At 44.7% G+C, this 14,941-nt stretch overlaps 1 protein-coding gene across 8 annotated transcripts in view; it reads left to right on the forward strand.

The window, feature by feature from the left end:
* Positions 1 to 14,941, forward strand: part of GKAP1 (G kinase anchoring protein 1) — a 51,434-nt gene that overhangs the window by 18,199 nt on the left and 18,294 nt on the right. For 4 of the 8 annotated variants that reach the window (XM_078786389.1, XM_078786391.1, XM_078786393.1 and 1 more), the window contains 4 exons: positions 7,051 to 7,225; positions 7,349 to 7,368; positions 13,913 to 14,032; positions 14,796 to 14,900. In XM_078786389.1, the coding sequence (XP_078642515.1) occupies positions 7,051 to 7,225; positions 7,349 to 7,368; positions 13,913 to 14,032; positions 14,796 to 14,900 (420 nt within the window). The remainder of the gene's footprint in view (positions 1 to 7,050; positions 7,226 to 7,348; positions 7,369 to 13,912; positions 14,033 to 14,795; positions 14,901 to 14,941) is intronic. The other 4 variants (XM_078786390.1, XM_078786392.1, XM_078786396.1 and 1 more) reach the window with 2 other exon arrangements.

Here is a 14,941-nt window from a genome sequence, read left to right on the forward strand (position 1 = left end):
TGCAATCGCAATTGTGTGATCAGTTGGATCAAACGTTTTTAAAAGTCCATTAATGTGGCAGAGGAAAATGATTTGGCCTTTTCCAAATTAACAGATATATATATATATATATATATATATATATATATATATATATATATATATATTATGATCTAACATGGTAATGACACAGTGCGATGTGGAAAGCAATTTGAGGTTCCTACATTGGTGTGGATCAAGTTTCATAGTGATATCATGTAGCACCCATCTTGCAATTAATGCTTCTGTGATATCAGAAAAAATGATCCGTAAGGGATATTAGCGTTAAATTTTCCATCGAGGGAGGATTAACTTTGGATATGGGGACAACTATGGCACATTTCCATGTATCGGGGACCTTTCCTTATTGAAAAGAAGAGTTAATTATATGAGTTAGAGTGGTTACTAGCTCAATAGAGAATTTGTGAATAATGCATGTGGAAATACCATCAGGCCCACGAGAAGATTTATACCAAATCATTGCCATTGATATTTGTACTTCCCATGGGTTTATAGTTGGAGATTGTTTCTGAACTCGAAGGTACGCTGGAAGTAAAGTCAAATCAAGAAGGTCTAGATGAGAAGAAACAAACAAAGCTAGAACAGCATGAGGAAGAGCACATACCTCCACCTCCGCCAGTCTGAACAGTTTCTGTTTTGTATCCCACTGAAAGGCCAGATCTGCATCTGGACTTTAATCAACATCCAACCGACTCATTATGCTGGCTCTGGCTCTGGCTTTTAAACTCTCTGGTCGCACGCAGTCAGTCATGGCTGTCGTCTACCGCCCTCCCAAACCACACCCATCATTCCTGTCTGACTTCTCCTACTTTCTGACCCAGCTATGTTCCCTCTCCCCCTCAATCCTCCTCCTTGGTGATTTCAATATCCACATGGACTCCACTGACTCCACAATAACCACTGACTTCACTGATTTACTCACCTGCTTTAACCTCACTCAACATGTCGACTTTCCTACCCATATCCGTGGTCACATTTTGGACCTTGTCTGCTCCACTGGATTAAATTTGCACCATCTCCCTGGCTCCGACCTCACCCTCTCTGACCACTTAGCCATCACTCTGACCATCAACATCCCCGCCCCAACACCAAGGCATTATCGCACTATCAACTTCACTACCCCCGCTAATTCACCCCAGATCCACCTTGTTTGAAATTCCAACTTCTTTCCTGGAAGTCCTGGCAGTGTCCATATGTTTTATACCTCTCCCACCGCCCCCTTCCCACGCCCCCCCCCCCCAAAGCCCTCGCCCTCTCTCAGATCTCTCGATGTCTCCATGTCTCTCGGTCCCTGCTCTCAAATGTTGTGTTTGTGTCCTTCCCCCTCTCTCCCCATCTTGTCTACCGCTCCCTATGTTATATGTTTTATGTGTCGGTTTGTCTTTCTGTGTGATTAATGTTCGCTCTTTCACGAGCCTCGACCTTGTATACAAAAAACAAAAAACAAAAAAAAAAAAAAAAAAAAAAAAAAAAAAAAAAAAAAAAAAAAAAAAACTTCCGTAAGCTAAACGCTCTTTCACCTACCTCATTCTCATCCACCCTCTCTGAAAAAATGTCCACTTCTCCCTTCATTGACCTCCACACCCCTTCTGACCTCACTGACTACTACAACCACACTCTCTCCTCCTGCCTTGACCAGCTTGCGCCTGTAAAAACCAAAACAGTTTCTTTCACCCATTCTGCTCCCTGGTTTACCCCTGAACTCCGCCTGATGAAAACTCGTGCTCGCCAACTTGAAAGACTCCGCAATAAAACGGGTCTCACAGTTCACTCCCAAGCCTACAAGGACCACCTACAACACTACAAAGATGCCCTCTCCCGCACCCGCTCCGCCTCCTACTCTCAAATTATCCACTCTGGCTCCGGAAACCCAAAAGCACTCTTCTCGACAATAAACAAACTCCTCCGCCCCCTGAACACCACCACCCAGTCATTCACAGTAGACAACTGCATCTCCTTCCTCTCTTTCTTCCAACGCAAAATTGACAACATGTACAACAGCTTGACCACCGCTGCACCTGCTCCTCCTCCAACCACCTGCCCCCCCTTGTCCTGCCGTCCCCTGTCTCGGTTCTCCCCAATCTCCCCTACTGACCTCTCTGAACTCCTCATCGGAATGAAAACTGCCACCTGCACTCTTGACCCCATCCCCTCCAGCTTTGTCAAGGCCTCCCTCCCTGCTCTCTCTCCACTTGTCATTGCAACAATAAACTCCTCCCTGTCTACAGGCATCGTCCCACCTTCCCTCAAAATTGCTGCTGTTACCCCCATTCTAAAAAAACCTGGTCTAAACCCTGACACCCTAAACAACTTCAGACCCATCTCCAACCTACCCTTTCTGTCAAAAGTTTTGGAACGTGCTGTAGCCACTCAACTCAAACATCATCTCTCTGCCAATAACCTGTATGAAACATTCCAATCCGGATTCTGCTCCAACCACAGTACTGAAACTGCTCTCCTCAAAATCACCAACGACCTTCTCCTCTCCTCTGACGCTGGCAACCTCAACATTCTCGTCCTCCTCGACCTCAGCGCTGCCTTTGACACCATCGATCACACCATCCTCCTCACCCGACTTGAATCCACCTTTAACGTTACCGGCACTGCCCTCTCTTGGATTAAATCATACCTCTCTGACAGACGCCAGTTCATCTCCATCAATAACTGCAAATCCCCCACTGCTCCCCTCCCCCAAGGTGTCCCCCAAGGTTCAGTTCTTGGCCCCCTCCTCTTCATCCTCTACCTGTCCCCCCTCGGTCACTTAATCCGCCGTCATGGTCTCCAATTCCACTGCTTCGCCGATGACATCCAGCTTTTCATCTCCACCAAGTCCGTCTCCACCGACACCCACTCTATCCTGACAAACTGCATCACTGAAATAAAATCCTGGCTTCAAATCAACTTCCTCAAGCTTAACTGTGATAAATCTGAAATAATCATCATTGGCCCAAAAACGCTCACAAAATCCACCCATAACTTTGCCCTCCACATCGACGGTATCCCAGTATCCACCTCCCCTCACATCCGGAATCTTGGCGTCATCTTTGACCAAACCCTTTCCTTCGACAAATACACTAAACAGATCACAAAGTCAGCCTTCTTTCACCTGAAAAACATTGCCCGTCTCCGCTCATCCCTCTCCTCCACGGCTGCAGAAACCCTCATCCACGCCTTCATCACCTCCCGTCTGGACTACTGCAATAGCCTCCTCTATGGTTCACCCTAAAAAATCACCAATAAACTCCAACGCATTCAGAACTCCGCTGCCCGTCTACTCACCCATTCCCAGACCCGTGACCACATCACCCCTGTCCTTTACAAGCTTCACTGGCTCCCCATCCCCCAGAGAATCCAGTACAAAATCCTCCTCTTGACATACAAAGCCCTCCATAACCTGGCCCCATCCTACCTGGCTGACCTCCTCTCCAGACACACTCCCACCCGCAACCTCCGCTCTGCTGGTACCAACCTCCTGACCCCCTCCATCCGGACCAAATTCAGATCCTGGGGGCACAGGGCCTTCTCCATCGCTGCTCCCACCCTCTGGAACTCACTACCTCACACCATCAGAGACTCCTCCTCACTCACCACATTCAAAACATCACTAAAGACCCACCTGTTCAACACTGCATTCAACATTCAACCCACAGCATTTAACCCCTGACTATCTCTTCTCCTTCTCCCTCCTTTTGCTTTAAATATTTCCCTATTGATTCGTCTTTTTGCAATTGTTGTTTTCATGTATTGTTATGCATTATGTTTTCCACTCTGTCAAAGCGCCTTTGGGCTTCTGGAAAAGCGCTATACAAAATAAATGAATTATTATTATTATTATTATTCTTACCTACCCAGCTCATCCACCAAGTTTTGTCATAATCTGCCCACAATGTTTTGAAGATATCGTTTTTGGCCCCATCTCTCAATGAAGAATCGCTTAAAAAACAGAAATAATAATAATTCTCGTATGCAGATACGGATTTTCACCCAAATCAAATCAATTGGTGTTTTTCATACACACCACCTGTCCAGCAAGTTTCTTCCAAATCCGTCCATAACTTTTTGAACTATACTGCTCACAGACAGATAAGCAGACCGACAGGTGAAAGCATAACCTCCATCCACCTTCGGGCGCAGAGTTAATTATTGTATCTGGATCTTCACCAAAATGTCGGTACTAAGTCAGGGGTCGGTACTAAGTCCACTACTATTTGTAGCTGTGATGGAGGTGCTGGCTCGGAACGTAAAGGAGGGTTTACCGTGGGAGTTGTTGTATGCAGATGATCTGGTGTTGATTGCAGAAAGTATGGATGGACTGAAGGAGAAGATGAACAAGTGGAAGGAATGTATGGAGACAAAAGGTCTGAAGGTGAATATCGGAAAAACGAAGGTGATGGCAAGTGGTAAAGCATGTGGTGAGGTGGAAAGAACTGTGAAGTGGCTGTGTGCTGTGTGCAGGAAGGGTGTCGGAGTGAATTCCATTCAAAGTACAATGTGCGCTGAGTGGGTTCATCAAAAATGTAGTGGTTTGAGAGGGTCATTAACCAGTGTGGCAGCTACATTCAAGTGTAAGGTGTGCACAGAGTGTGCTGCAGATGGAGGAAATGTTGTGTTGGATCTTGGAGACGGCGTGAAGCTGGAAGGTGTGAAAACATTTTGTTACCTAGGAGACATGCTGAATGGAGAAGGTGGATCAGACTCGGCAACGGTTGCTGGAGTGAGATGTGCATGGAAGAAGTTTCGGGAACTGAATGGCGTGCTGACGAGGAGGGGAGTGTCGTTGAAGCTGAAGGGAAAGGTGTATGCTGCATGTGTGAGAAGTGTTATGATTAATGGGAGCGAGACATGGGTAATGAACGTAGAGCAGCAACAAAGGCTGGAAAGGGTGGAAATGCGAATGGTTCGGTGGATGTCTGGAGTATCGTTGAGAGAGAGGAAGACAAATGATGAATTGCGAAAGATGATGGGAATAGAGCCTGCGATGGGTGCTGTGAAGAGGAACAGGTTGAGATGGTTTGGTCATGTGTTGAGGAAGGATGAAAGTGACTGGTTGAGAAGAGTGATGGAAATTAATGTAGAAGGAAGTGGAGGACGGGGATGACCGAGAAAGACTTGGCTAAAGATGGTCAAAGAAGAAATGCGGGCAAGGCGGTTAACAAGGGGAGATGCAGAAAATAGGGCGAAATGGAGAAGATTGTCATGGGGACCACAAGGCTAACCCCCGCTCTTGCAGGGAAAATGGCCTTAAAATGCCTGTTGTTGTTGTTGTTGATCTTCACCAAAATCTACTAATATTTTACACTAGCCGCAAGCATGAACGGCTTCTCTACATTCCTGGCCCTGCGCTTCACATTTTCATGGCTTTTAACAGCCATGTAAAATATTTTAGCAATGCTATAAGCGAGCTTCGTGGGATATTCCACAACTCTCACGGTAACTATTATGTCGCGGGATATTCCAGCATTCGCAATGTGAACAGCTTCACGGGATATTCCACCATTCACGGTAAGCGTTGCTTCGCAGGATATTCCACCACCAGCTGCGTATCACGTCATCCCCCACGAGTTATACAATGAAAGCACATTTCGCGAATCATGACACAGCCAAAACGTTCCCTGCTCAACTCACGAAGCTGATCGACGAGAAGGTATACTTCCCAGAGCAGATCTTCAACGCTTCTGGAAAAAAATCTCCATGAGAACTTTTATCTTGGATCACGAGGGGACAGCATCGGGATTCAAGGGTGCCAAGGACCAGGTATCTCTTATACTCTGCGCAAAAGCAAAGGGGAACTGTATTGCTGACACCCATGATATTGTACCGTTCCCTGAACCTGTGTGCTCTCAAGGGCAAGAACAAACCCACGCTACCCATGTTTTGGAGGTCCAACAGGAAAGCCTGGGTGACGGCAGCGATCTTCATGGACTGGCTTCACAATTGTTTTGTTCCTCAGTTGGAGAGGTACCTGGCTAAAAAAATATATACCTTGCTTTCAAGGTTCTTTCGCTCATGGTCTATGCTCCTAGCCACCCCAAGAACCTAGTCGCGGCTCACCCGAATGTCAAGGTGATCTTCCTGTTGCTCAATACCACCTCCCTGATCCCGCCACTCGACCAAGGTGTAATCTCCACGGTTAAAAGGTATTACATCCACCGCCATCAAGGAGTCACTGCATGAGGTGAGAGCCTCTGCCATCAACACGTGTTGGCACAAGCTGTGGTCACAGGCAATGAAGAACTTCAGGGGATTTCTTGACAACACGGAGTAGTGGGCCTCCGGTTCCATCAAGTCCTCATTGCTGAGTGCCTGGGAATGGGTCTCGAGCAGCTGCTGGGAATCATCAGCGTCCAGCTCAGGTTGCCTGCCTAACTGGGGTGCAGAGTCTTGCCAATCGCTTCTTCCTCAGTTTCCTTGAAGCCCTGGAAGTTGTGCACAAACTGGGGTGCAGAGCTACTTCCACACATCATTCATGTCTGTGCCTTCACCTCGTGCCAGGACTCTACAATGTTTTTGATGTATCTCGTCCAATACTCCTTCAGGGTTGCACCATCCTCACTTTCTGTTCATAGGTCCTACGCTGATAGTACAGCTTGAATGAATTGATCACTCCCTGATCAATGGGTTGCTTTAAAAAAAAACATTGCAGAGAAAAAAACATTTTAAAAAATATTGGAAAGTTCGTAAGTACAAGTGTTCATATGTCAGGTGTTCATAAGTCGGGGGCTGCTTGTATATCAATTGTTAACATTTGGACGTCTATTTGAGTGGTGAGGAAAAAAAAAAATACAGTAGACCTCACATGGAGAAATTGTGGGGCTGAAATTGCCAATTTTCAGAACCAAACCATGAAGACCCTTGGAGATTACTTGTGTAATACCTTCAACAGCAAGGATTAGGGAGTTGAGTGAACAGAGGAGGTGAAAAAAATATATATTTTGTGTTTCAGGTTGTGACCACAGTGCGGTCATTCTTGCTATGTAATGTTTTCAATTTGCTTGATGGGCATGTTCACAGGTAACTACATCATGCAAAACGGATGGTGCAGCCACAGCTGTAGAAAAGCCTCCTCTGAATCGCAAGGAGCGGCAAAAGAAGCAGGTAGCAACCGTTGCTCAGTCTAACGAAGCATCACCTGGTGAATTACGTGATGCCGGACGGCCACAGAAATGTATCGGGTCCCTGGGGACAGGTGTGTGCTTTTCGTGCTTGTTGCTGTCCATGCGTGATGAGGGGTATCTTGCTTTTGTGATGCATTTTTTTTACCTGTCGAATGATGTTATATTTATTTTTGCCTTTTGCTGTTTTTATTCAGGTGTTGACCCGACAAATGAGGTGAGTCTTTTAATTTGCTATTAATTTGCTGCAGTAACGTCTTGCTCTTCTAATCTTTCATTTCTTGTTTTCATTTCTTGACCTTTTAAAAACTTTATTCCCTCTCTTTTCTCTGATTCATCCACACTAGCCGTGCAAAGCCGTCACTTCGCTGATCAGTTTAATCGATGGACAGCATGTTGTACATCACAAACATATTGTCATGTCGCCCGGCAATTAAGTTCACCAGGGACAGATAGCCGAACCAGCTTTAATTCCGAGGCGAGACATCCTGATAATGATGGTTATTTTTGGCACGGGTGGGAAGGAAGAGATGCGAGATGTTTCACTGTACGGAAAACACAGGTTTATTCCGAAACCATGACAAATAGACGCGACAGTAAAATGTAACAAACAATTTAATGAAAATAAAGCGCAGATGGAAATAAAGGTTGAAGTAAAAGGAAATCTTATTTTGAGACGTCTCCACACACTGATTCACACAACACACACAGGGGAAAATAGAATGAAAATAAATTGTTCCATTTTTGTAGATACACTTATCTATGTCCCAAATAGTCTTTCTGAGTAAGAGAGGTGGTGATTGTCGAGTCCAACGCCTCCCACACCGGAGCGCACAAGATGGCGACGGCCGAGAAAGCCCGGGCTAGTTGTGAAGACGGCCCTCTTGTTTGCTCCACCTTTGTCCTTGGGACGAACAGCGCGGCCTTCAGCCCACCAAGAGCCCAGCAGTTGAAACCCTCTTTCAAATGCCGCCAACGCAGCCAAAAGCTCCTCGCTCTCCAAAAGCACGCACCAGATCAAATCAGCACCAAGATGGCTTGCTTCTTGTCCAAGCCAGAACCGAGCTCACTCTTCTTCTTCACACCTCCAGAGCCAAACGCCAAACCTCCCTCCCAGTTCGTCCCGCCCATGTCCTACGGGCCAATCATGTACCTCGGGGCGTGGCCTACCGGCCTTTCCAACTTCCCACCGATTGTCTGCCCCTTCTGGGCAGGGCGAGCGCCTTATTAGGTTCATTGGGGTAGGGCTTAGTCCAACCGGCTTGTTCTTGGCTTTTGTTGATGATAATGGTAATTTAAATGTTGTGCAAAAAATGTGAGGAAAAAATTAGAGGGAAGGCCCGCACTGTGGAAAATTAGCCTTAAACCCTATATCTAACTAGCAGAGCATCACCCATCACATGATGCACAATTAAACAACCTTAAGTTACAGTCTCTCCCTACTTAATACATCGAAATGCTCCTACACGTCACGCGGTCCATGCTTCTTCCCATAAAGTTCTACCTGTCGTATGGTATTCTTTTATCTACCCCCCCCCCCCCCCCCCCATAAACTTAACAATATGGCATATCTGAGTCTCAATGAGGATGTAAAATGACGTGAAACTAGAACGGCGCTCGGTAGCGTGCTTACCTGCGCCAGACTGAACAGTTTGCTTTGTATCCCACTGATAGGCTGGATCTGCTGACCTGAACCACAAAATCGAATCGGCTCCGTCTTGTCACTTACCCAAGTCATCCATCCACTTAGTCTTGGCATAACCCGTCCATATCTTTTTGAGATATTGTCCTAAACTGTATAACGTTTTTGGCCCTATCTCCCAATGGTGAATAATTCTTGCATCGGGATCCTCACCAAAATATAATCAATTTGTCTTTGTCACATACTCGACCTGTCCACCAAATTTCATCTGCATATGTCCGTAACTTTTTGAGATATCCTGCTAACAGACAAACAGCGGCGAAAACACACTTTCCGTCCACCATCAGTGGCAGAGGTTCCTAGACCACAGTCAAAACTGGACACCTGCCACAGCCACCAGCTCCCTCTGCGGCTTTGCCTTCGTGTAGCATATTTCAAAACGTTGTGTACGACTTGCAACAAAACTTGGTGGATGAGTTGGGTATGTGACAAGAACAAGAGCCTTGATCTTTTCTACCCCCGTTAATTCACCCCAGATCCACTTTTTTGAAATACCAACTTCTTTCCTGGAAGTCCTAGCAGTGTCAATGTGTTTTATACCTCTCACCTCCCCAATGCCTCTTCCCACCCACCCCCCACCCCCCTAAGCCCTCTCCCTCCCACAGATCTCCTGATGTCCCTGTTCTCTACTGTTTTACTTGTGTACTTCCCTCTCTCTCCCCATCTTGTCTCCCACTCCCTTTATTATATGTTTTATGTGTCCGTTTTTTTTTTGTTTTTTTGTGATTAATGTTAGCCCGTACACGAGCCTCGATCCTGTATACAAAAAAAAAATAAAAAAATAAAAACACAAACAGGCCGATTAAATTTTGGTTAAAGCCCCGATCCAGATCCGGCCTATCAAAGGGATGCAAAATAATTGTTGAATGTCAATTCGTTATATCATTATAAATACTTATTACTTGAAACCAATTGACTGGTACCAATGCAATGATATGGTGCACATCAGGGTCTCCAATCGCAGGTAAATAAAATGTGAAGGAAATAAGGGGAAATTGCCTCAGCCTACACATGTCTTACTGAGCTTGTTTGTTTCAAATATTTTGCAACTTGAATCTATTTGAAGTAACGATACAAACCTTTCCGTATTTTTGAAAAGTCATCCTGTTGTGCCTTTTTGGTTATTTTTTTTTATCACTGATTCAATGTACTCGTAGTTTCAAGTGCTTTAAAGCAGCCTTTCTGCTGTGCAAAATGATGTTTGCCGAGGCCTCTTCACGTTAAGTTCAGTGTGTTTTTCTCGTCAAATTATTTTGAGTCAAAGAAATGTGTTTCGACATTGTGTTGATCTTGTCCCGCAAACAAGCTCCGAAATGTCGTTGTATTGGAGCCAGCGAATTGGAATGCTTTTCTCCTCTTTTGTTGTTTTTGCACATCTTTTAGTCGCGATGTCCAAAACGATATATAACACGATATCTCAAAAAGGTGACCAGGATGTGTGTGTGACAAGGAAGAATTGATTCGATTTTGGTGAAGATCTGAATCTGGATATCAGACTTTTTTTTAAGGGATTCTTCACCACTGCAAGATAGGGCTAAAACTGATATACACTTTCCTGTATTTCAAAAACTTGTGGACGACTTGTGACAAAACTAGGTGGATGAGTTGGTTAGGTGACAAAAACAAGCTAATTAGATTTTGGTTCAGGTCCGGATGCAGATCCGGCCTATCGGTGGACACAAAACATAAACTGTTCAGCCTGGCAGAGGTATGCGCTCTACCGAGCGCCGTTCTACTTTGAACTTGTATCCTTGTTTTACATGTTGATAAACATAATCTATACGTGCTTACGTGTGTGTACAACTGGACACAATTGAAGCATGTTTTACAAATAAATAACAAGTAAACATATTCTGAAAATGTCTGCATTATCAATAAGCAATTTGTATCTTACTATAATTCACCAAATGTCTGTCTCCGTTCGAAGGTACCGTAAAAACTGCTGAACCGATCGCAAAGATATTTTGTGTGGGTAATCCTGGAATCCCCAGGAGTAAAATAGGCTATTTAGTTTCCCCATTTCAGCTTTATTCTCCAGCATTCTCAGGTTTGGACTCCCGCATAACATTCGCGTTTGCATGACATTCATTGTGACGTCTTCTTACGTCGAGCAACGGTACCCGCCCTACGGGCGGGGCTTCAATTGGGAGGCCCAAATGAAAAGGCTAAATATCGGAAATTGAAGGCTTTTTTTCTTTTAAACGATTTATATAAACATCAGTCAAATCTCGATCGGTGCAGCCGTTTGTGCGGCACCCGGGAAAATAACGTCATGTGGGAGCAAGTATCAGCAGGATGTGGCAGTGTGGGAGTCCACGTTTGCACCGATCGCTGCACCATGTGCTGCACAAACGGCTGCACCGATCGCTGCACCGTGTGACGCACAAACGACTGCACCGATCGCTGCACGGCTGCATCGATCGGATGTGGCATGAAAGAGGATCTGCACTTCGGCATGAAGGAGGATCAGATCTAACAGATCGCTGTCTCCATCAATCTTGCCAAGGCCGTAACACCTATCGGCTCAAAATCCTTTTAACTGTTGATTTGGTACAGTTACACGTATCGGGAATTTGGTACACGTATCGGGAGTACATACGACATAGCGATTGTGAACACGATTATCGATCACGATTCACGATCACGATCACGATCATCACGATCATAGTGTATCGATCACGATTTGAAACACGATGGAATGATATTTACCGATATGAACAGTGATGTGGCTTTTATTGAAATTCTAAAGATACTGTTTAGATTTTGATGATTTGCGTGTGATATGATTCAACGGATGTTTATATGAATCATTTAAAATGATCCTGGTGTTGGGCTAGCGGCTAGGGTGCCAGCTTAGGATCCTAGGATCCTGGGTTCGAATCCCGGTCGATCACTGAATTAACACCAGGGGGGTTGACTCAGCCTGTCATCCTTCCGAGGTCGGCTAATTGAGTACCAGTTCACTGGTAATTCCCTGCTTGTCGTAAAAAGGCGACAAAAAGGGTTGGTGGCAGGAAGGGCATCCGGCCGTAAAACATTGCTTCAAAAAGGGGACCAAAAAAACAACAACAACCACGGTCCCCGAAAAAGGCCAACCCCCGCTTTGCGGGGAAAAATGGCCTCTAAAGGTGTTTTTTTTTTTTGGTTTTTTTGTAAATAAAAAAGCCATCAATTTCCGATATTTTGCCATCGCCATATGCAGATTCCCCACGGACCCACGATCGATGTTTCTATACGTGATCGTACCCGTTTGTTTGCGAACAGGTACGTTTTTCATGGAAGTCCTTCACGAACTTGCTGTCCATGTCTGACGTGCGACTGAAGGTGCTACAGGAATGTGGAATTTATTGGTTTCATGCTTTAGCATTCACCGTATCTGCATTGTCTGTTTGCTTCTGGCCTCCCACCCGTGCGTAGCACGGGTATTTCTCTAGTAAATATAATTGTATTTGACGCATAGCCATGTAGATTATCCATTTCATTATAACATGTTGCTTGATCCTTTCAAGAGTAAATACCAGTGCTGAGTGACGACGTCAGGAGGAATGCTGATAAAAAGTTGTTTTTTTTAAAATTACATTCAATTTCACCTTTCAGGGACCTGGTTACAAGGGACATTTAAATGTATGTTACTTTTTTTTTAAAGGAAACTACCAATGAGAGACCATTTTGAATGGCAACACGTGGTCTCTCTTAAGCTGCTGTCACACATTGACGTTTTAGCCAGCGTATGCCGACGTATGAAAAATTTGGCTACGTTAAGAGCACGCTGAAGCACGCTGGCATACGTTGTAGTACGCCGAGCTCGTCGACAAATTTCGTGCATGCACAAAATTTGTCGACGTATGCCAGCGTATGACTCACACCAGCACTCAATTTTGATACGTCGGCATACGCTGGCTAAATCGTCAAGGTGCGACAAGGGCTTTAACTAAATTATGTCCATTATTTCACTATCCCTGGTGTTGGGCTAGCGGCTAGGGTGCCGGCTTAGGATCCTAGGATCCTGGGTTCGAATCCCGGTCGATTGCTGAATTTAACGCCAGGGGGGTTGACTCAGCCTGTCATCCTTCCGAGGTCGGCTAATTGAGTACCAGTTCACTGGTAATTCCCTGTTTGTCGTTAAAGGCGGCAAAAAGGGTTGGCGTCAGGAAGGGCATCCGGCCGTAAAACATTGCTTCAAAAAGGGGACCAAAAAAAACAACAACAACCACGGTTCCCGAAAAAGGCCAACCCCCGCTTTGCGGGGAAAAATGGCCTCTAAAGGTGGTTATTTTATTTTTTATTATTTCACTAGAAGGTAATTGGTAATAGTTGTGCAGATATCTTTCCCTATTTTCCCCTTTCACCTCCTTTTGACTGCACACATCACTCATAGCTTGCCAGATGGCTCGATGACGTTTCATTCCACTACCTTTCTCTGTCTGTTCAGCACACTTGCTGCCCAGCTTCTTTTAGCTATTGGTCAAAGCATTATTAATTGCTGACCAAACACCACACCTTGAGGATGCTTTTCTATTTATTTATTTATTTTGACTTTCTGTGTCCTCCTTTTATTAATTCTGTTGGTTTCGCATATCCTCTGCAGTCTTGCATATAGCTCCAAGTGAAACGCATTGTCTTCTCATAGATTATCCTTTAGTCAACCAAGACTTTGATCTCTACATTTCAGCCATGACTGAATTAGAACTTGAAATCGCTGTGAATCGTACGATCGTTTGTTAGCCTGTCCCCTGCACAGCGGGAGTCCATGTTTTGCAATCGCTTCTGTCTGTCTCTGTCCCATAACCGTTTTACCATCTTGGCTTTAGTCCTCAAATTTTCGACAAACTCTTACTATGAGAATATGCAGAACACTATTTAATAAAATCGACTTTTTTCATCAAGTTTAATTCAAGTACAAAGCTGATGTGGATTGGTTTCATGTATTGCATGTTTTCTAGTTTGTAATGTAATATTCAATGCACATTCATGATATTGATACAAGTTTTGGATAGAAATCGATAATGGCATGTTCTTTAAAATAATAAGGCTTTCCATCTCTCCCTATTTTTCCCAGAAGGAAAGCAAGACCATTGCTGCACCGTTCCCTGTGATTGCACAGGCCAACCATATAACACTTGATGCTCACAAAGCAAGGGCTTTTCCAAATGGCCTTCCCCAGCTCCCTCCCAATAGGGTGCGTGTGCAGAGGAAGATATCTCCTCGATCTTTTGCAATGTTTTTTTTTTTAATCGATAAAATGTCTGCTGCAGTTTTAAACTGGAACGGCACTCGGTAGAGCGCATACCTCCACCAGGCTGAACAGTTTATATTTTGTATCCCACTGATAGGCTGGATCTGGATCCGGACCTGAACCAAAATCAAATTGGCTTGTTCTTGTCACCGAACCAATTCGTCCACCTGGTTTTGTCATAACTCATCCACAACAGAGCGATATCGTGCTTATTTATACTGTATATCGTTTTGGTCCCATCTCTCAATGGTGAAGAATCGCTTAAAAAAAAAAAATTGTATCCGGATTTGGGTCTTCACCAAAATCGAATTGATTTGTCCTTGTCACACACTTTTTTTCTTTTTTAAAATTTACTTATTTATTTATTTATTGTTTGCTAAGCCGTCCACAACCTTTTCCAGATATCCTGCTCACAGACAGAGACGGGTGAAAACATAACCTCTGCCCACCCTCCATTGCAGAAGTGACTAGCTCAAAAGGCAGATGATTATGCAGTTTTACCAAGCGTAGGTGCCCTTGGTCGTTACAAGCTATTGTTTACGCTGCTTTTTCTCAAGATAAAGTCAATGTCAGTAACAGCACGAGGACAATGTGGTTTAAAGCAACTACTGATACAGTCGAAGAAATTATACTTTTTGAGTGTGCATACATTTTATCGTGTAAGGATAATGGTCGCGATGTCTTCGTCTCTGATGTGTTTCTGTAGGAGAGTGATACTGTGGAGTGTGTTCGCCTTGAGCAACTAAAAGCTGAGATGGAGGCCAAATCTGCAGAAGTTGCTGTATTGCATAAGGACGTCGGCACGTGGCAGGTCAGCACGACCGTCTCGGTACAGTCATGTCCATACGACTT

The sequence above is a fragment of the Myxine glutinosa genome, chromosome 11, assembly GCF_964187855.1.
Source record: "Myxine glutinosa chromosome 11, kmMyxGlut1.1, whole genome shotgun sequence".
Taxonomy (NCBI): Eukaryota; Metazoa; Chordata; class Myxini; order Myxiniformes; family Myxinidae; genus Myxine; species Myxine glutinosa.